The sequence below is a fragment of the Diospyros lotus genome, chromosome 3 (assembly GCF_014633365.1).
Source record: "Diospyros lotus cultivar Yz01 chromosome 3, ASM1463336v1, whole genome shotgun sequence".
NCBI classification, from domain to species: Eukaryota; Viridiplantae; Streptophyta; class Magnoliopsida; order Ericales; family Ebenaceae; genus Diospyros; species Diospyros lotus.
The window spans coordinates 7976807-8000326 of record NC_068340.1 but is presented as its reverse complement, the minus strand read 5'-3'; the positions used below and the strand labels follow the sequence as shown (position 1 = coordinate 8000326).

The 23520-nt window shown below is 39.9% G+C and overlaps 1 protein-coding gene across 2 annotated transcripts in view; it reads right to left on the bottom strand.

Moving 5' to 3' along the window:
* The window catches only part of LOC127797409 (F-box only protein 6), a 35161-nt gene extending 17302 nt beyond the window's left edge, over window positions 1-17859 (bottom strand). The window contains exon 1 of one of the 2 annotated variants that reach the window (XM_052330274.1): window positions 17660-17859. In XM_052330274.1, the coding sequence (XP_052186234.1) occupies window positions 17660-17748 (89 nt within the window). In that variant the 5' untranslated portion in view covers window positions 17749-17859. The remainder of the gene's footprint in view (window positions 1-17659) is intronic. The other variant, XM_052330275.1, reaches the window with a different exon arrangement.
* Window positions 17860-23520: the final 5661 nt, after the last annotated feature.

Here is a 23520-nt window from a genome sequence, read left to right as displayed (position 1 = left end):
TGCCCTCGAGCTGTGACCAACCCCCTCCCCTTGAATTATTTCTTACCCCCAAGAAATCAAAGAAGCCTGGCCACCCTAGGATATTGCTAGAGAAGGTCTAGCCAGTACTTCCAAGTGGTGTTGTCAGGGTGTAGGTGTGTCCATTGCACTAAAACTTGTGCGAGGGGAATGGAATCCTTGTAGATCACCTTTTTGTCCAACACTGCTTGAGGCTCCACCTCCACAATCCTATCTTCAACAAGTTCAGGAACCTCCCTCCTAACTTCCTCAATTGTTCCCACTACCTTCTTCAAGAGGGACACGTGGAACACGAGGTGCAGCCCTACTCCTTTAGGAAGTTGTAGCCGATAGGCAACTGGCCCTATCAGCCATCTGCTTCATTCTCTGTTGTGCCATAGTGAGGTCCTTTATAACTTGTAGTGCCTCCTGCCTTGTTTGTAGGTCATCAGCTGAGGTTTCAACTAGAGTATAATAATGCATGACAGCCATAATTATAAGGAGTGGATACCCGAAGAGTGCTTCAAATGGAGTTCTCTTGTGGGTTGTATGGAAGTTGGTGTTGTACCACCATTATGCCAATGCCATCCACCTACTCCAACTCCTGGGTTTTGTAAAGCATAGGCATCTTAGATATGTCTCTAGGCACTAATTTAGACGCTTCATTTGTCCATCAGTTTCTGAATGATAAGCTGATGACAACTGCAGCCCTAACAAGGTTTTTCCAAAACTGACTTGTAAACATCTTGTCTCTATTGGAGACAACTACCCTTGGTAACCCATGTAGCTTAAACACTAAGTCCATCAATTTCCTAGCCACCTCTATAGTAACGGGTGTGCCAGAGTGATGAAGTGGTTGAATTTCGTCATTCTATCAACTACCACTAGGATAGTGTCAAACCCCTCAAACTTAGACAACCCTTCTACAAAATCCATGGAAATCTGTTCCCAAGCTTGGGAGGGCATCTCCAATGGTTGAAGGAGACCTAGATAGGGTACTTGTTCAGGTTTGCACCTTTAACAAATGGTGCACTATAGCACATACTTAAGTCACATCCTTTATAAGCCCTGGCCAATAAAAAAGTTGCCTTACCCGATAATAAGTCACATTCAAACCAGGATACCCTCCTATAGGGGAACCATGCAGTGATTGGAGGATAAATTTCCTTAGCTGATCATCCTCCCCAATGACCACCCTGCCTTGGTATCTTAGCAATCCCCCCTTAAAAGTATACCCTGACTCCTCTTGGGGTCGTACTACCAGCCTAGTCAGTATCTCCTTGATCGATGTAGTCTGCTCATAGCTAGTTGTTATGCCTTGTACCAATCAAGAACCAAGGCTGATATAGCATGGCAGCTAGTTGTGTTCTCCCTTCTTGATAATCCGTCTACTACCAAATTTTCCTTCCCCTTTCTGTATTAAATAATATAGTCAAACCCCATTAGCTTGGTGATCCCCTTGTGTTGCAATTGATTATTTGCTCTCTGTTGGGGTAAGAACTTCAGACTCTCATGGTTTGTTCTTATGATGAACTATCGTCCTTATAAATAGTACCTCCACACTTTTCTATGGCCATTAACACAGCTAACAACTCCTTGTCACAAATACTCATGCCTAAGTGCCTTGGAGCTAGGGCTTGGCTCATGTAAGCCACAAGTCTGCCCTCCTGAATCAGTACAACCCCTATCCTTGTATCGCAAGCATTTGTCTCAAGAATGAACTCCTTAGAAAAGTCTGGTAGAGCCAAAATTAGGGCTTGAGTCATAGCTCTCTTAAGTGTCTCAAAGACCTTGTCAGCCTCATCTTTCCAGTGGAAGTTATTCTTCTTCAACAGGTTGGTGAGGGGCTTGCTTATCACCCCATACCCCTTGATGAATCTACGGTAGTAGCCAGTAAGCCCTAGCAACCCCCTCAACTCCTTAAGGGTTTTGGGTTTAGGCCATTGCTCCATAGTTGCAACCTTCTAAGGGTCAATGCTCATCCCTCAACCCGATATGATGTGGCTAAGATATTCCATTCTAGTCTCTACAAAGGTGCACTTAGACCTTTTCACAAAATTTATGGGCTTTGAGGATTTCAAATGCCTTTCTAAGGTGGGTCAAATGATGGTCTAGGTTAGGGCTATAGACTAAGATGTCATCAAAAAATACCAACACAAATTTTCTAAGGTAGGGAGCAATAATACGATTCATTAATGCTTGGAAGGTTGCAAGGGCATTAGTGAGTCCAAATGGCATTACCAAGAACTCATAATGTCCTTGGTGGGTCTGAAAGGTTGTTTTAAGACAATCATTTGAGTTCATCCTAATCTGATGAAAGCCTGAAGTAAGATCTAGTTTAGAGAAAATGGAGGCCTCGGTAAGTTCATCAAGGAGGTCCTCAATAATGGATATTTGGGAATTTATTTTTGATGGTTATGGAGTTCAGTTGTCGGTAATCCACACAAAATCTCCATAATCCATACTTCTTTTTCACTAGGAGGACTGAGGAAGCAAATGGGCTTTGGCTCGGTTGAATTAGGGATTTGCCCAACATGTCTTTCACCAATTGTTCAATCTCAAATTTTTGTACATGGGAGTATCGATAGGCTCTTAGTTTAACTGGTTCACTATTAGATTTGAGAGGTGAATATAATGATCAAGGAACCAATGTGGGGGAAGGGTCGAGGGATTGACAAAGATTTCCTCAAATTCCATCAACAGTAAGTGAATTGGTTTATAGGAGTGTACCTGAGTGGTGGCTTATAGGAGTGTACCTGAGTGGTGGCTGGTACCATGGCCCGGGGTATAGGCTGCCATCCTCTCCCTTGCCTGGCATTGGCATTGGCATTGGCATTGTCCTCCCTTTGAACCATAACTATCTCCATGGCATATAAAGAGTGTAGTTGCCCAATAGATGTTTCCCCTTGCTCCAAAAGCCTCTATAGCTTTTTTCCTGACATTGCCCTGCACTCCCCTTTCTCTTGACAGCCCTTAAGAGTGACCTTCTGACCCCCCATATCAAAGGTGACTTCCAAAGTGTTGAAGTCAAACACCAGGGGGCTTGCCGACCTCATCCAATCCACCCCTAACACGATATGGCACCCTCCTAATTTGAGAATTCTCAAATCAGCTGAGAATTCCTAACCACTCATCACCCATTCAAATCCCTTACAATTGAATAGATTCACCATCCTGCTCCCATTAGCAATCAAAACAGACAATGGGGGAGTCTCCTAGAATTCACATTACATGGCAGTGGTCGTTTCTTCATCTAAGAAACTATGGGTATTGCCACTATCAATGATCACTACTAGCTTTCTTTTTCCCACAATTCCCCTAACCTTCAACACCTTGCCCAAGGCACAGCCTTGCAGGGTATGCATGGATATCTCCCCTCTTTCCCCATCAACCTGCCCTTCTAGCTCTTCCCCTTCTTCTACTTCCTCTTCTTCCTCTACTCCTTGGCCCTCCATTGTAAGCAACATCCTCTTACACTGATGTCCCAAACCAAATTTCTCACCACAACGAAAATAGAGCCCCAATTGCCTCTTCTAATCCATAGTTAAGGCCTTAGCTAGGGGTGGGGCGTATTGGTTTCTCCCTATTGGTCCACTCCTCTACTAGGGCTAGTTACTTCCCCTACTCACTCCACCGAAAGAAGTCTCCTCCCAATTTCCCTTAGGGGACAACCTTTGCTTCTTTGCAAAAGCTTCCAGGGCCATCTCATGGAGATAAGCTTGCTTTGTTGCCTGTCCAACTAATGTTATGTAGAGCATCTTCATAGTGGATCGGATCTGATCATCCAACCCACAGATGAAGGTAGACACGAAATAAGCTTCATCCAAGAAGGGGTGAGACAGGGAGAGTAAGGATCTGAGTTCCTTGAATCTCACTTGATACTCCTCTATTATTCCCTTTTGTTTCAACTTGTTAGATTCTTTTATAACATCCGTTCCGATTTTCTCCCCAAACCGGTTGCATAAGCCACTTACAAACTCCGGCCAACTCCATTCTACCCTGCCTCTGCACTAATTCTAAAACTAAGCGTTAGCCACATCATCTAAATACATTGCAACCATGTTCACCTTCTCCCTTTCAGCCACTCTCTACTAGTATTGCACCCGCTCACACCATTTGATCCACCATCGAGGCCTATCCCTTTCAAATGCAGGGATGTCCATCCTTGGCCTCGTGAGTGTGGAGTGCGCTCCCCCAACCCCTCGAGGAAAATTCTCCTCCTCTGTCTCCTGCTTCTATATGTTCACTAGGCCTTTGTCTATTTCTTGGCATAGTCAAAATTGGTGTCAAGGAAGCCATGGGAGGAAAATCCATTAATAAGCTGGCATTGGGCTGCCGAGCAAACATGCTCAAAGCGACACTGAACTATTGGCTTAGTCCAGCGAATTCCTCCCTAATCCCATTAACCGCTCGATCCAAATTGATCACATTCTCCAATCGACTCAAGCTGATCTCCTTTTGAGTCTACCAGATTCCTAATTCCAATGTCTCCAGTCGACCATCTACCTGTTCCTGATTCTAGCGCAGTCCCAATTCAATGGCACATCCAATTTGGATTCCATTTTCTTCGCCCTGGTGCCTTCAGCCATGTCCAATGCTCCAATTAGATTGTTGGCTCTAATACCAATTGTCAGACCCGAGATCTGATAGAGGAGCCTCTTCCATAATTAAGGAAGAGATTGAATTGGTGGAAAAGAGAATTGAGAGAATTCAAGAGAGAGAGAGTAGGAGGAAGAGAGGGAAAAAATCAGTGGAATAAACCTCACATGATTCCCATCCTCTCGTGAGCTTCTTATTTATATGAGAGTTACATTCTAGAGAATTCCCATAACAAACTCTCGGCAGTTAGGACCCAAGTGACCATGTGCGCTTGGGCTCTACCAATAAATCCACTCCTAATTACAATCTTAACCCACCCATAATTACAATAGTGCCCTCAGGCTGTGACACTCACTTTAAGTGAAATGGTGTTTAACAGTGCTTGTCTAGGACTCAATCTTGGTACCATTCCAAAACAATCAAAGTCAAACCGTGAGCCTATTAGTGAAGCAAATTCAATGAAGCAACAACTAGTACCATAGAGAAGGGGCCATAAACTAGAGAGACTTGACCAATTTGAATGATCATTTAATGCAAAGTCGTGTCACGTAACTAGACTATGCATTTTTATTTTTGTAAGTTACATTTGTATTTGTATTTTGGAGGGAATTCGCTTGCAGGAGGAATGTTCCAGCAATGCAAGTTGATGGCAAGTTGCACAGTTTCTAGAAGGGACTTGGCAACCGCTTTGGCGCCCATCCCTCGGCTAAGGCAATATAAAAGAACTAACCTAGCTCATTGTTAGACATGATTTGATAATTGAATCAATCTATTTTCCCTTCTAATTCTCTCTCTCTCAATTTCCCCCCTCAGTTCTCTATCCTCACCCTCTTTCCTTCTACATTTCCACATAATTCTCTCTCAATTGGAGAGAATTCTCCTTGTTAGATTTCGAATCTGACAACTTAATATCAAAGCAAGGTCATGGCCCTTGAACCGGAGGATCATATAATGGTTGATGGAACGAGAATGAGACAAATGGAGATGCAATTGCAGCAAGTCTCTGCATAGGTGGTGGAAATTCAAAACCGTGTGGATACGATAGAAGAGAAGACTGGATCGGTGGTGGAACGAAAGTTGGAAACGGTAGTGAAGAGATTCTAGGGAGATATGCGTGAGCAAATCAAGGAAGAAATGCGGGACCAAGGTAATATGATGCATGATCAATTGCAATAGTTCATGCTTATGTTTTCGAGACAACACCAGGTAAGAATTTCGCCTGATTTTCCCCTTAAGGAGCAATCGGAGCCAATTCTATCAAGAATTGGCACCAGTAACCGTAATGCTGGATCATCGGAGTTGGAGGGAGATCCGACCATGGTAGGAGAGAATGTGTTGGAGAGAAGCCAGGAGGTTCCAATTCATTCCCACCACTCGGGATTTCCAGTGCCTAAGCTGGAATTGTTGGTGTTCAAGGGAGTTAAACCTCAATGGTGGATCAGGTGATGTGAGAAGCTATTTGGAATCAATCAAGTGGCAGAGAATAAGAGGGTGGCCATAGTTTTGGCCTACCTCAATGATGCAGAAGATGTATGGTTACAAGGATGGTCCCAAGTAAGAGAGAGTTACAATTGGGATGATTTCGCAAAAGGGCTATGTGAAAGGTTGGGGGAGAGGCATGATGGATGTAATGGAAGAATTCAACTGCCTGAGGCAGGAGGGAACTGTGTTGGAGTACCAAATGAAGTTTGAGGAGCTTAAGTCTCTGATGCTAAACAGGAATCCTTACATGACCGAAGAATACTTCGTGTCTAGTTTCATAGGAGAATTGAGTGATGAATTGAGATCGATGGTGAAGGTGCTCAAACCAAAAACATCGTGTCCAGTTTCATAGGAGAATTGAGTGATGAATTGAGATTGACGATGAAGGTGCTCAAACCAAAAACAATGCAAGAGGCAGCAGAGGGGGCCTCTCTGCGAGAGATGACATTTGAAGCATTGTTAAAGAAGCAAAGGGGGCAGAACAAAGGAGGACCGCCAAGAGTAATGCAGTGTGGGGGAAAGAGAGTTGGAAAGGAACCCTTGAGAATGGGAGCAGAGGTAAAGTATCAAACCTTGCCTCTAGCACCCCAAAACCTATGTATAAGGACAAGGTAATGGAACAAAGGAGGCAAGCAAGACTGTGCTTCAAGTGCAGCGACAAGTATGCCCCAAGACACCAGTGTAGAAAACAATTGCTGCTACTGGAGGAGAAAAAGAGGAGGAAGATGAGGCAATGTTTGGTGATATGGGGGAAGAGGATAATGGGGTCATCTCATTACATGCCATTAAAGGGGAAGCTAGCAGCAAGATAACTAAAGTGGAAGGAAGAGCACCAGAAGGCACCCTAATGGTACGAATCGATAGTGGGAGTATCCACAGTTTCATTGATAAGGGTACGACCAAGAAGATGAAGTATCCAATGGCCAACACACAGCCACTCTCAGTGACTGTGGCTAAAAGGAACAAGGTGATAAGAAAATCAGCTTGCTTAGGGTTTTGTTGGGAGATGCAAGGTGAAGTATTTGAAGTAGATTTAAGATTATTGAAGTTGGGAGGATGTCACATGGTCCTTGGGGTAGATTGGATGAAAAGGGTGAGTCCATTTAGTTTTAACTTCAATAAAATGGAAGTGTCCCTAGAAAAAGAAGGAAGGAGAGTGGTTCTCTAGGGAAATATGGAGATGGGTGTTAGATTCCTAATCTGACGAGTCTCAATCGATTGAGAAATGCGAGAGAAGGAGAGAAGGGAGAATTGAGAGAATTAGAGAGGAAGAGGGAACGAGAATTGAGAGGGAAACTAATTTCTAGATTTCATTCAACATGTGGGTAAAGGCATAGATCAGTTGCTTTTATACTAATCTATGGCCTAAATGGCCGCCAAAAGCGGTTTTGCCCCCCATTTGCTTATCAACTTGCCCGATAACATGTTGGAACATTCCTCCAGCTATGCTTATCCATGGCCTTTATTTACACAAGCCTCAGCCCACTAAATCAATGCCTATAGCCTATTACATTGGCCTAATATTCAACTAACATAACAATCCCCTCCCCTTAAAGCATTTCTTGTCCTTAAGAAATATGTAGTAGGTTGGCAAAGTTTGAAAATTGTCAGAGAAGGTCTGGAAGGTACTCCCAAGTGTTATTGTCCTCATGGAGAGATGACCATTTGACTAGGACTTAGATGAGAGGGGCTCTATTTCTAAGATGGTTGCAAGCACGACATCCTCCTTTTCTTCTCTGGCCATGGGAGGCAGTGAGGTGCTGAATTTCTGTTTACATATGGCCTTCTAGAGGAGGGAGACATGGAACACATGGTGCATCTATGTTTCCTCCGGTAGGTGCAACTTGTAGGCCACCATCCTTATTTTGTCTACTATGGGAAATGGCCCATAGTACTTAGGGCTAAGCTTGGAGATTGGTTGCTAAGATAAGGCTTTGAGATGCTATTGGCCAAAGTTAAGGTAGACTCCATCACCCACTGAGAATACTTGTTCACTCATTTTCTTGTCAACCATCTGCTTCATTCAGTTTTGTGCTTTGGCCAATTCCGCTTTCGCCAGTCTCATAGCATCTTGTCTTTGTTATAAGTTCGTTCCTACAACCGCCACTGTAGAGTGTTCGGCCAAAGCTGCTAGGAGTCTTGGTTTATAGCCATAAAGGGCCTCAAATGGTGTCATTCGTATGGAGTTGTACCACCATTGGGCAACTACCAACCATTTGTGCCATCCCCTAGGTTGTAGAGGAAGCTGAAACACCTTAAGTATAGCTTCAAGGATTAGTTCACCCTTTCTGTTTGGCCATCAATTTCAGGGTGATAGGCCGTCGACATCAATAGCTTATTGCCTAGCAACCTCATCAACTCCTTCCAAAATAAGCTAGTGAATATTCGATGTCTGAAACTATGGACTGAGATATGCCATGCAACTTCACCACACTATCAATGAATATTCTTGCTACTTCATGTGCTGTGTACGGTGAGATAAGCTAATAAAGTGGCTAAATTTAGAAAACCTATCTACCACCACCACCATAATGCAGTCTTTTCTTTCTGATCGAGGAAGCCCCTCTATAAAATCCATAGTAGTGTTAGTCCACGCTTGGTCTAGCAATGGTAGGGGTTGTAGAAGGCTCGAACGGGCCACTGTCTCGTGCTTACACCTTCTGCACATATCAAACCTCATCACATAGTCCCAAACATACTTTTTTAGCTGAGGCCAAAAAAATACCTGTTGTACCCTTCGATAGGTGTTTTAAATGCCAAAATGCCCTCCAATAAGGGACTCATGGAGTGCATGTAGGATCTTGCTTTTCAATTCTTCACTGTCCCCGATAACCAGTATTCCTTTGTACCGGATCACTCCATTGTTCAGTGAGTAACCTAGTATGCTATTGGCATCCACACCCAGCTGTTCCAATAAGCCCTTGGCCCATTCTCCCTATTGGCAACTATCAGTCACTTCTCGTAACCAATCTGGAACTATTGCTGAAATGGCTTCACAGACTCCCTCTTCTTGGCAGCGAGACAAGGCATCTACTGCAATATTTTCTTTTTCTTTCTTAAATTGGATTACATAATCCAATCCTATAAGTTTGGCCATGCCTTTCTTATGTAGTTGGGTGTGCAACCTCTATTGTAGAGAGAACTTGAGGCTTTCATGGTCCTTTTTTATAACGAATTTTCCCCCTTCCAAGTAGTGTCACCACTTTTCTACTGCCATCAGTTCCTTCTCATAGATGCTAAGGCCTTGGTGTCTAGGGGCTAGGGATTGGCTTAGTATGGCTAGTGGCCCGCCATCCTGGGAAAGAACTGCCCCTATTCCATGGTTGCTAGCATCAGTCTCCAACACAAATGGCCAGTTGGAACTTCACTTAATGCTCTTTTCAACTGCTCAAAAGCTTCCTCTGCTTGGGGGCTCCATTTAAAGATGTCCTTCAGCATCTCTGTTAAGGGTTTGCTTATTGTCCTATAGTTCCTTACAATTTTTTTGTAGTATCGTGCAAGCCCTAGGAACCCTCTCAAGGCTTTGATGTTAGTAGGTTTTGGCCAGGCCACTACTACCTCAATCTTCTTAGGATCTATCCCTACTCAGGCCCTTGAGATAATATGCCCCAGATATTCCACTTGTTTTTGTGCAAAAGCACAATTTTAACCTCTTGATGTACAATTGATTGAACCTCAAGATCTTGAATGTAACCCTAGGATAGTCTAGGTGTTGGTCAAAAGAGGCGCTGTAAACCAAGATATCATCAAAGAAAACCAGCACAAACTTTCTGAGGTAGGGTTCAATGATTTGGTTCATGAGGGCTTGAAATGTGGGTGGTGCGTTGGTTAGGCTAAAAGGCATGACACTGAATTCAAAGTGGCCACGGTGTGTTTTGAAGACTGTTTTAGAAATGTCGTTAGGATCCATCCTAATTTGATGGTATCCTGACCTTAGGTCCGGCTTGGAGAAAACAGAGGCATATTTAAGTTCATCCAAAAGGTCCTCAATGATAGGAATGGGGAATTTGTCTTTGATGGTAATGGCATTGAGTTGTGTGTAATCGATACAGAATCGACATGTTCCATCCTTCTTCTTGACTAATAGGACGGGGGAAGCAAATGGGCTATAGTTAGGTTGGATCACAGATTGGGTTAGCATGTCCTTGACAAGCTTCTCGATTTCAAATTTAAGTTTTGGGGGGTATCAATAGGATCTAATGTTCACTAGTTCAGCATTAAGTAAAAGGGGTATGGTGTGATCCAAGGATCTTTGAGGGGGAAGGGTCTTAGACTCTATAAACAGATATTGATATTCAATTAAAAGTGCATCAAGGAGAGCCAAGTCGTATACCTGCCAAGTGGGTGTGATTGATGAGCCTCCTTCATCCTCTAATGGCCTTAATTGAGAATAGTTGGGCCACTTGTGACATCTTCTTTTTGAACAGCCTTTGCAACTTTTTCCCTTTGATCATCTTGTATGCTCCCACTTCCATATTTCGTTGTAATACTACCCTCCTTTCGTCTTTCTATTGGGTAACCTCCATTTTGTTAAAATCAAAGGTGATTGGGCTCACCTCCTTCATCCAATCAACTCCGAGAACAATGTGGCATCCCCCTAACTCTAGTAGTCTTAGGTCAGCCTATTAGTCTTCCCCTTGCATTTCCTAGCAAAATCCCACGCAAGCAGATTTGATAATAACCCTGTTTCCATTGGCCACAATTACCGAGAGTGGTTGAGTGCTGGCTAACGGCCACTTCATCTTTCTAGCTGTGTTGTCGTCTATGAAACTGTGGGTACTCCCATTGTCGATTAAGACCATGAGGGTACTCTCTTGGACCTTCCCCTCCACCTTTATAATCTTGCTACTGACCATCCCTTTTATAGCGTGTTAAGGAAATGGCCCTTCCTCCCTCCTCTTCTTCTTCTTCTTCCTCCACGGAAATCTCTTCCTCTTCTGTCCCTTCTGCCCCTTCCAATAGGAGGGGTTGTTTCTTGCATTGGTGCCCAAGGGTATATCTGTCCCCACACCCAAAGCACAAACCCGCAATCCTCCTTTCTCAAAGATCTTCAACAATGTCAACTGAAGGGATATGACCACATCACTCGTATTTATGATGTGACTAGTGCTTTTTTCAATTTATGACAGACTGATTTGGATATGACCACATATTTGGGTAAGCTTCAAACTTCTATTACCGACTTTAACGAGTTGATGCCCTTTGATACCGATATCAAGAAACAACAGCAACAACGCGATCAAATGTTTACTATCCTCGGTCTTCATGGAATTCGACCAGAGCTTGACCCAGTTAAGACACAGATCCTCGGCAGTGCCTCTTTTCCTCCTCTGACAGAGGTATTTGCCAAACTACTTAGAGCCTCCTCTATTACTGTTGATCGTGGCATGTCCGTTCATGGAGATCACTCCGCCCTTGTTACAACCCCGACTAGTCGTGGTGGTCATCGGGGTGGTGGTCGTCCACGAACCCAGTGCTCCTATTGTAATCGCCTTGGTCACACTAGAGAGACTTGTTGTCACCTACATGGACGTCCACCTCATGCAGCCAGTACTGCTAACATGGTTGTGGGCGTTTCAGAGGGTCAGGCATCTATCACACCCAGTGATTCCTCACCAGTGACTATCTCCGGGGGGGAGTATGCTCAATTTCTTCAGTTCCGAGCAGCACAACAGGCTACTTCACCTGTCACATCCTTTGCTGACACTGGTAACCCTACTGCCTGCTTTACTAAGTCTTCATCTTTTCTTGGCCCATGGATCTTCGACTCTAGTGCCACCAATCACATGTCTAGTAATCGTTCTCTCCTATCTCATGTTCAAACTTCGCAGTCTCTACCTCTTGTTACATTGGCTGATGGCTCTCAAGCCTCAGTCACGAGTATTGGTACTGCATTACCTCTTCCTACTTTACCATTATCATCTGTTTTACATTTACCACAATGTACCTTTAATTTGCTATTTGTCAGTCAACTCACTCGCAATTATAATTGCTCTATAACTTTTTCGTCTGATTCTGTTCTTGTGCAGGATCAGGGGACTAGACGGACGATTGGCACGAGGCTTGAGTCTCATGGTCTCTACTATCTGTCTCTCCCTGCTTCTTCAGTGGAGTGCACGACAACAACTTCCCCACTACAAGTCCATTGTCAGTTGGGGCACCCATCTCTTCCCAATCTCAAGAAGATGGTTCCCAGTCTCTCTAGTATTTCTTCCTTAGAGTGTGAGTCTTGTCAATTTGAGAAACATATTCATAGTTTTTTCCCAAGTAGAGTTAATAAACGTGCTAGTTCTCTTTTTTCAATAGTCCATTCAGATATATGGGGTCCCAGTCATGTCAATTCACAAGACGGTTTTCGTTATTTTGTAACATTTATTGATGATTTCTCTCGAACTACATGGTTATATTTAATAAAAACGGATTCATAGTTATTTTCAGTCTTCACTACATTTTGTGCTGAAATTAGAACACAGTTCAATTTGCCTATCCGTGCTCTTCATAGTGATAATGCTCTTGAATATTTGTCTCTCCCATTTAGATCTTATATGGCATCCAATGGGATTCTTCATCAAACTTCGTGTCCTGGAACCCCACAACAAAATGGGGTAGTTGAACGCAAGAATCGTCATTTAATTGAGACAGCCCGCACGCTTCTTTTTCATATGCATGTTCCACTTCAATACTGGAGTGATGTTGTCTTAACTACATATTACTTAATTAACCGCATGCCATCTTCTGTCCTTAATGACCAGATTCCTCATTCCATTCTTTTTGCTCGGGTTAACTTATATTCTCTTCCTCCTCGTATCTTTGGGAGCACGTGCTTTGTTCACCATCTTACCCCAGGTCGTGATAAGTTATTTGCTTGTTCCGTCAAATGTGTTTTTTTGGGTTATTCTCGCATTCAAAAGGGGTATCGTTGCTACTCTCCTCAATTAACTCGATATTTTGTTTCAGCGGATGTTACCTTCTTTGAGTCATCTCCTTATTTCCCTTCTTCATCTGCGATCTCCGATTATATGTCTGTTGGGTTACCTTTGCCTGTTCCTTCTCTTGACCTCACATCATCTCCATCTCCAACGTCTTCACCATCTCCACCATCCTTTGCCTCTCGCCTTGATCGCCCCGATCTTCAGGTCTATCAACAGCGTCCACATCTCGTGGCCCAACTAGCACCGACTGTTGTCACTAGTCCGCGAGAGCAGTCTCCTGATTCATCCCTGGTGCCAATTCGTTCTTCCTCCTCTGGTCCGTTGCCTTCAACTTTTGATCTTGACTTGCCTATTGCTCTTCGTAAAGGTACTCGCCATCCTATCTCCCATTTTGTTAGCTATGATTATTTGTCCCCTGGATATTCTGCTTTTGTTTCTTCTTTATCTTCTGTTTCACCTCCTAAATCTGTTCCCGAAGCTCTTTCCCATCCAGGGTGGCAGGCTGCTATGGTCGAAGAAATGTCTGCTTTACATTCCACTGGGAGTTGGGACTTAGTACCTCTTCCCAAGGGTAAGTCTACTGTTGGTTGTCGTTGGGTTTACACTATTAAAGTTAGCCTTGATGGCCGGATTGATCGTCTTAAGGCTCGCCTTGTTGCTAGAGGATACACTCAGGTTTTTTGTCTTGATTATGGCAATACATTCTCTCCTGTTACTAAGATCTCCTATGTTCGCCTTTTATTATCCCTTGCTGCTATGTTTCACTAGCCTCTTCATCAATTGGACATCAAAAATGCCTTTCTCCATGGCGATTTACAGGAGAAGGTGTATATGGAGTAACCTCCTGGCTTTTTTGCTCAGGGAGAGTCTGGACTGGTATGTCGCCTTCGAAAATCTTTATACGATTTAAAACAATCTCCTCGAGCTTGGTTTGGTCGATTTGGTTCAGTTGTTCTTGAGTTTGGGTTAACTTGGAGTGAAGCTGATCATTCTGTTTTTCATCGTTTCCAGTTTGGCCGCCACATTCTTCTAGTGGTGTATGTTGATAACATAGTACTTACAGGGGATGATAATGTTGATATCACTGAATTGAAGGCACATCTTCACCAACAGTTTCAGACGAAGGATCTAGGTCCTTTGAGATATTTTTTGGGTATTGAGGTAGCTTGGTCAAAGCAAGGCATCTATATTTCTCAAATGAAGTATGCCTTGGATATGTTAGAAAAGACGGGATTGCTTGGATGTAAACCTACAAATACCCCTATGGATCCAAATATCAAGCTGTTACCGAGACAGGGGGAGCCTCTTTCTGATCATGGGTGCTACCGTCGATTAGTTGGGAAACTTAATTACCTCACAGTCACTCATCCTGATATTTCATTTGCTGTGAGTATGGTAAGTCAATTCTTGGATTCACCTTATGACAGTCACTGGGATGCAGTGATCCGTATTCTTCGATATATTAAGGCTACCCTGGTCTGGGTATATTGTATCAAAATCATGGGCACAGTCAGATTGTAAGATATACGGATGCTGATTGGGCAGGATCACCTAGTGATAGGAGATCCACATCTAGATACTGTGTATTTGTGGGTGGAAACCTAGTCTCTTGGAAAAGTAAAAAGCAAACGGTTGTTGCCAGATCCAGTGCAGAGGCTGAATACAAGGCAATGGCCGTAACAACGTGTGAGCTAGTGTGGTTGAAACAATTAATTGAGGAGTTAGGAGTTACGCAGGTTAAGCCTATGCAATTGGTCTGTGACAACCAGGCTGCAATGCATATTGCTTCTAACCCTGTGTTTCATGAGAGAACCAAACATATTAAAATTGATTGTCATTTTGTTAGAGAAAATGTGCTCTCTGGGATGTAGTTACCACATATGTGGGTTCCAACGATCAACTGGCTGATTTACTCACCAAGTCGCTTAGAGAGTCTCGTGTGAATTATATTTGTACCAAGCTGGGCATGCTCAATATATATGCTCCAGCTTGAGAGGAGTATTAAATAAGATAAGTAAGGAGGTATTAGTGCATTTATCTTTAAGTAAATGTATGTATATATATGCTTATGTTGTACACTTGAGGTATATACAAACAGTTCATTTGTATACATCTAACACAATTTATGAGAGGTGATTTGTATTGGGGGTTTTCAAAATGACCAGGTACTACGGATAATTGGGGATTGGAGACAATCGGAATCCTAGACGATTCCACTACGGATGAAGTGGAGTTGGCCAATGATCAGTAATTGTGGCCACTAGTATTCACATCGGCAACGATGGTCTGTTGGCTGGTTGGCAATGGTTGCAACGACGTTTGTTGTCGTGCTCTAATACCATAAAACCAGACAAGAAGAAAGAAAAATAATATCTTCTCTTATTCACATAAACAACCTACAACCTCTTATATACCAATTAACATCACTAATCCTCCTATCTTTTGAAACTAAATCTTCATAGAATAAGGAAAGTCAAGGAATCAGAAGAAAAAATAGAAAAGGAAATAGCAGCACAATTTGACTGACTAATGCAGCATAATTTGTGGGATCATTATTCAGTTTTCCTACAAAATCCAAAAGGTTTATCAATCCTAGGGGCGCATATCCATAATAGACATATAGAAATTATTGTACGTCAAATAACATCAAAAGCGTTGGTTTCAGAAAATGGAATGTCTAATGTTTTTTCACCCTCTACAGAAAGCTATGATGAAAGGCCATTCAACCACTTTATTACGGTGGGGTGATTGGCCAAAAATAGTCAAAACTTGAGGTTGAGGTTGGGTTTATGTCTGACAAGGAGAGATTAACAGAAAATTTGATAGAAAACAGCCTCTTTGCAATACAAGAGTAGTGTTGCGTATAAAGATGGCTTTCCACAAACCCTCGCCGAGCAAGAAACCTTTATGTACTAAAGACACCTTTTTCTATTAGAATTTAGATTTTTTTAGCTTTTAATATTTTAGTAGATTTGCTTGAATAATTGTAATTTGAATCTTTTGTGGTTGAACTTTAGCCTGTAAATGGGAACTTAAGATGTAAACAAGAGATAAACTTGATTTTTCAATAATTTTTTGTCAACCTCTCTATTGAATTCTCTCTCTCAGGCGTCCCTCACAACTTCTTCCCCTTCTTCCTGATTTTTGCTCTCTCAGGTTTTCTTTTTTTTCTCCAATTCTCCACAATTCTTCTGCTGTCCCGCATCATGTAGACAGAAAATACTAAACCTTCACCTGTCTTGGACTAAATTACTACTAGCAAAGTTTCGTGTTCAGAACTAAAGATTTTTCTTCAAAACCATCTCACTGGGAAGGGTTGGATTATCAAATTAATATGGAGCAATGTCTTTCAGTATAAGATAATAGTTAAGTTAAATTCCCATTCCAAACCCCTGCACCAAAGTAAAAAAAGGAAAAAAATTAGGTAAAAAAGAAAAAGCAAGGTAGGATGGATAACAAGCCCCCTAAGAAACTGTGAATTTTCAGTCATTTTTCCTTGTAAAATGAATTTTCCAGGCATATGTGCGGGGGAGGAAAAAAATATTTATCGACTTATTTATTCTTTGGGTGGGGGGAAGGAAGGCGGTTGAAATGCACATTAGAATCAATCAAAATACCAATTCAGTAGGCTGTCAAAAATCAAAACTCAAGCAGAAATTTGTTTGTGATTGAAGCCAGACAACAAAATGCTAGTGGGCATGCATGCATACACACTAACACACACCATATCTTTTAATTTTATACAATGAAACGGCAGACTATCTTTCACTGAATAAAGCAACGATGAAATTCCACTAATAGAAATATATGAATTAAAACAAAAGAATCTTGATAGGAATTAAGATTTCAGAAATAACAGACAGAAAGAAAATGATCAAGTTATCTCATATCCTCCGATAAGTAGCAATTCACGCTATTTTTGGAACTTGAAAATGTAGAACGGAACAACAACAATCAGAAGCCATAATTCCATTAGGCGGGATAAAAAGGAAAGTCATGAGAAAATTACTTATGCGTATACAATTTCCACCTGGTGGTATTAATGCTTTGATTGTTATTATGTATATACATGTCTTGGTCTAATCAGTCAAAAAAAGGAATCTTTTTGATAACCACTTACAAATTTTCTAACCTAAGAAAAAGGTAAACAATTTATTTTCCATCCTTCATTTCATTTCATTTTATGCTCTTATCTTTTCCTTTTTCTTTTTCCCCTTTTGTTTCCTACGTACTCCAAAAAAAATCTAGTTCCAGTCGCGCGTTAAGAAACAAATTATAGAGCCAAAAGGAAACCTATCCAAAACGACAATACACTGCTATGTGTACGCGTGTGTATCTACACACACACGCGTGCAGAGAGAGAGAGAGAGAGATTGCTAAAATTAGGCTCTACGACGAGGGAAAATCTCTACATTGCTCGATATGGAAACGGAAAAAGTCACAGCTACTTTTGCGTTCAAGCAAAAATCTGACCAACAATTCCCAATTATTGAAACCTAAGGACCAAATTGAGGATACGGAAGAACAAATCCCCCATTTTCGAAGCAAAATCAGAACACACGGGTCATGAACACGGACGCCGACGTAATCGATAAATAACACAAAATAAACAAAGAAATCGATACATGGGTAGGTAGAGAGAGAGAGACCTGTGGTGGTGGTGGTGGTGGCGGTGGCCGTTGTGCAAGAGCTGTTGAACTTCGCCGATGAGTTGCTTCAGCATGGCCAGCCCTTCCATGCCCACTACTGCCCCCCTCTCACCAAGCCCTTTATACGCATTCTCTCTCTACATCAACATCCATTTCAATTTCCCTATCTCTATGACTATACACCAACAACACCCCCTCCTGCTTATTTTTTATCACCCACTCCTTTTTCACCACGTCACCTCAGCAGTTCCATATGATTATTATTGCCGCTCATATCGACCCTGACCCTGACCCGGATCCGAACCTTTTCTCCCTTGACCTTTCAAGTAGCAACGCCGATGAACTAGCATCTTTTGTGTTTTTTTTTTTTTTTTCTTTTTGGTTTATAAAAATGATGAACTTTTTGGAAAATGAGTAGAGCTGAGCTGATGGTATTAGTAATAGCTGCCCTGCCCCAATCCAAAAAACGATTCAAAACTCAACAACTTTGTTAAAATCGAAACAAAAAAGGTGGAGCTTTACGGGACAGTAAACATCAGATGCCATTGAAGTCAATTTTGGTCATTGGATCTCAATCATCCGGGCCCCCGATTTGTTGACCAGGCCCACCTTTTCCACAATTTGGATTGCATTATTCATCCCCCCAATAATTGTGAGAATATCTCATCCTTTATTTCAAAATTTAGCCCCCTAACTCATACGAATATTAATAATAATTTTATTTTATAAAATACAATAACACTGTGTAATTATGATAATATTTTATTTTATTATAATTACAACTATATTATTAAATAACGTTCATTTTTGGTCTCTCAATCTCAATTTAGAAAGTAGGAGAGTGTCACGTGTGAAGGCGTTCGTGTGGGGTGTCACGGCATATATATATATATATATATACAGGTAACTAGCTAAGCTAGGCTAGCTTTGAACAAACTCGTTCTTTTAGTGGGAAAGGATCGGACGGCTGAGAATGGATGTTGGCAGGGGTCCGTCGGATCTCTCTTCTTTCCACGCAGGTGGCATGATTGTCCCACCACAACGCTTCCCACACGCTTGTGATGATCAATGATGATGTTGGAATTTACGCAATTACTTAATTGATGCTCTCCTTTCACTGAATTTTCTAAAGTGCCCCTCGGTTTCTTGCCGTACTCTCCCATTTCATTCATTCATTCCTTGGTTACTTTGGAAAATTTCAAGTTATATCCATAAGAGTGTAGGGGCCATGATTGATTAAAGGGAAGGAAAAAGTAATCTGCCTATTAGAGTTTTTATGTTTTTATTAATTTTACTATCCCCCACTAATAAAATTATCTTGATATTAAAATAAGATAAAAATAAATACATATTATCTAAAAACGATATACAAAATTATTGAGAGCAAATTTAAGGTGAAAAATAAATTTTAATTTATAAATGTATGAATTATTATTAAATTATACTTTGTTTTGTTTATTGAGAATAGAATAGAATTGGAGGAAGGGGAAGGAGTGGTGGTTGGGGTGTGGGATTGATTTTGGCATATTGCTTTTGGTCTAGACTAGAGGAGGAGGGAGGGGTTGCTTTTGGTGGGTAAATCTTAATGATGGCTCATTATGCTCTATCATGATGTGGAATCCCTCTTTTACGTGTGCATTCTTCTTACTCACCCTTCTTGTCTCCTCCGCCTTTTTCGTCTTTGTTGATCCTTGGGAGTTTAAATTTTTACACTGATGATTCCAAGGAATGACCCACGAAATTGATATTAACCAAGAAGGAATGGGCTGAATCGAGCTCAATTTCCCAAGCCATTTGGTGGTGTCTGTGTGATGTCATTTTGATTGCCCATGCTTATTGGGAGATTTGTTTGTTTGTAACGTTCCCTCAAAAAGCTATTATTCAATGCAAGACAACAATAAATATGGGTCAAGAAGAGGCAACAGTGACTTAAATAGAGGCGCAACGGACAATCCAATTCAAGCAGCAGCAAAATTCAATTGGGCGGAATTCGAGTTTTCACGTGCAGTTGTATCCTTATCCTCTATCTATCCCCATAGGCGGGCAAGTCATGTGTCTGGTTTGGGTGATAATTTCAAGAAACAGCAAATGTCAAACGTGCTGTCCGATCGAGCGGTCTCGTCGAACCCCCCCCTGCTATCGGTTTAATTGGACGGTTTGTCTTTAGCAAAGCAAGGTCAATGCGTGTGTTCCTTTCGTCCAGTGACTGTGGAACTCAAACCAGCGGATTACTTGGTTGAATTTGTAGAAAGGGGTGGGTTAGCTTCATTCTTCAATGGCAAAGGAATTATATAACATAGGCAGGCATTAAACAATCAACCAGCAGGTAAAATATTCCATTTTGACGACAAGGGTTGGCTTGCTACTTAGCCCAAAGTCTTTCTCACTCTGTACTTTTTGATTGTGGGTTTGAGTTGAGTGGTCGTCGTCCCTCCCCTGCCTCTTCCTCAAAGTCAAAAATCCAATAATGAGGCCCAAAACAAAGCTTTGTTGGGTCATTACTTGCTACAACTATTCCAGCGCCAGCAACAATGAATGATGACCCAGCCAGCACAGTCAGTTGATTTTAGAGATCTTGGTAAGAGTGTACTTTTTAGACTAAGGGGGGGGGGGGGAGAATCATAAACGTCAATAGACCAAAGCAATAGCTGATGACTAAAGGGGATGTATTTTATTTTTAGTTATATCAGTATTCTTTTATTAATATTTATATATTTAATGGATATGCATTTAGTCTTCTACCTCTGTGTTCACCCGGTAATGTGAATTCATCGTACATAAACATAATACTAAAAATGATGTCATAATGAGTGGCATAAGAATAACATCAACAATCAATAGTGGCACAGGCTGTCGCTCCATTTTTCAAGTATGTTTTAATTGTGAATGCGATCCTCTTTTTTTATTAGGCTACTTAATTTTATTTGTTAGTGGTATTTTAGTTAATGGATTTATTTTATTAGTGTATATATCTTTTTTTTATCTATGGGTGTCAGTATTAGCCTTACTGTGTTGATTATGAGATTAGAGTAGTATGTGTGTCACGTGTGTCACTTTATTAATTAGTGTAAGTTGGGAAGAGCAAAAGTTTGGTTTAGTTAAATTAACCGAATCAAATCAATTGAATTTGTCAATTTGGTTCGATTTTTTTCTTGCATTGGTTTGGTACGATTATTTTTTTTTAAAAGTTCAATTTTCAATTTTTGGGTTGGAATAACCAAACCGACTCAACTTTAAAATGATATTATTTTAATGTTTATAAAACGACGTTAGTTTCTTTGACTTTATGTGTTTTATATCAGTTACTTTAATTTTTTTCAGTTTAATAGGTTCGGTTTGGTTTATATAATTTGAGTTCGATTTTTTTTATTATCAATTAATTTAATTTTTTGAGTTAATTGGTTGATTCGATTTGATTTTGCTCTCTAATTTAGTTTAATCGATTAGTAAATTTTTGTGTGAATATGTTTGTTACTTTTCTTTGTTGCTTGAATATATCTATATACTTCTATAAATATCAGTGTAAATACATACATCACTTATTATGATAATTAATGGTTCAATGGTGTTGTGTTGCTCACCTTGAGTTTGCAAGGGGGCAGGGTGTGTGAATCTCACACCCCAAGCCCTCCCTTTCGAAAAAATATTATGTTACCTAATAATATTTTCGTTATAATAATTGATTGATGTTGGCTCTCTAATTTTAATTATTCATCAATATCATAACTTATCATGAGTTAAAATACTTGGCAATAAATCACCCTAATCTTTATAGACGAGCTAGAAAATCTTGGAATAAATTATCTTACAAACAAGACAACCTCTTAATGCAATAAATATAAATATCATAGAAAAATCTCAATACAAACTTGCAAAGCATGAGAAGGGTTGTTTAGGAGCTAGTGAGAGAACTCAACCGTAGTTCTTCAAGATTCAACATAATAGCTTACTTCTATTTTGAACAATTTTTTTTTTAATTTGAAACATGAGAAGGGTTTTTTTATATAGTTTTCCTAATTAGTTGGTAGAGACAATGAAAAAAGGTTTGAATGTCTTTAGCTGGTGTCCCTACTTTACATCAAATGAAATTTAAAAAAAAAATGATAAAAGTTGTAAAACTAATCTCAAGAATGATAATATCTTTAGAGAACAAAGACCATTAGATTAACAAGATTAAAATGGGAGCTAATACATGAATAGTGAGAAATTACACAAAAGCTTTAATAACAAAATAGGAAATACTTTCAATTTTTTCACTTCTTTGAAAATTAAAGAGATAATCAAAATAAATTTTTAAGAAAAATTGTGTGTTTTGAACATATAGGAATTAGATGAGAGAGATTTAATTCAAGTGTCTATAGAAGATGTATTTTCGAATGAAGAATGTCTCTTGTGACAGTGTTCAAATGTTTAAGGGTACTCTTTCAGATATTTGTACGTTATTACGAAGTTTGAACAATTTTAGTATGGAGATCTAAACAAGGTTTAAGAACAATAGTATTTATTAGGCATCATTCAAACATTTGTACACATTAATTAAGATGTCTCTATAAACCCTTAATATTTAGGATACATTCGGGACATATTTCACATGTTTATAGGTTGGATTTTAGACATTAATATGAAGCTTTCGATTAGAGACATATTTTGGTATAGTTGGAGGCATCTATGGGTAACCCTTTGGATATCTAGATAGAGGTTTTGAATTTTGGTTGCATTCTGGATAAGATTCAAATGTGTAACCAAATTATTGTATAAAGGTTTGGATGATATTAATTTTCTAGATATGATTTAGACGTCTCTATATTATTAGACCTCTAATTATTATTGTTCAAATGTTTGAAGCATTTTAAGTTGTTTAATACCCAATTTTAAGATTATGTCTTTTATTGAAAATATTTTTCTATCATAAAAATCAAAATACTCGGTCAACAATAACTTTATCTCTTCACACTTGTCTTTCTTCACTTATTAAAGTATATTTATTTAACAATAAAAATACATTTTAATTATAAAATATATAACAATAAACTAAGATATAATTTTTAAAATAAAAATATAAATTAAAATATAGAAACTATTTGTTCTATTATATAAATACAAAGATATTTTATACATATAAATATATACTATAAATATATACTAAAAATATAAAGTAAATATATATAAATATATTTTCTAAACATATTTATATGTATGAAAGATCTAAAAATATATATTTTTTAATATATATAAATAAAATATTTTATTAGAAAAAATTATAATAACCATCTTGATATTTTATTTAAAAAACATGTATAAAATAATAGTTCAAAATATGGAATGCACATTACAACAAATTTAATATACTACATGAATTAGTGAAGAAACAACAATTTTATTCACTACAAAAAAATCAGCATTTGCAGCGATTTTTTTTTTTTTTGCATTTTGCGACAATTAAAGAAATTTATCGGCTGTTTTGAAAACCGCAGCTATATTAAGTGTTGCGAAGTATTTAGCGGCAGTTTTTAAAATATTTAGCGACGGTTTCCATCACAAAATATTGAATTTCCAAAAAAAATCAAAATTTTAAATTTTAGCGACGGTTTTAAAATCGTCTCTATTTACCACACTAGTGCACAAGTAAGCGGCAAAGCCAAACGACAGCCCGCTCGTGGGCGCGGGCCCGTATGCCCTCGTTTGGCCCTGCGTGCCACGTGGCTATGCTGGACATTTAATTTTTCAATATCTCTCTTCCCTGGATTTGAACCTGCAACCTCCCGTATGCTCGTGTGCTCTCGAAACCATCTGATCTGTGAAGCCTCTTTGTTAAATATTCACGCATATAAATTATATATTAAACCAATCATATTTTTCAA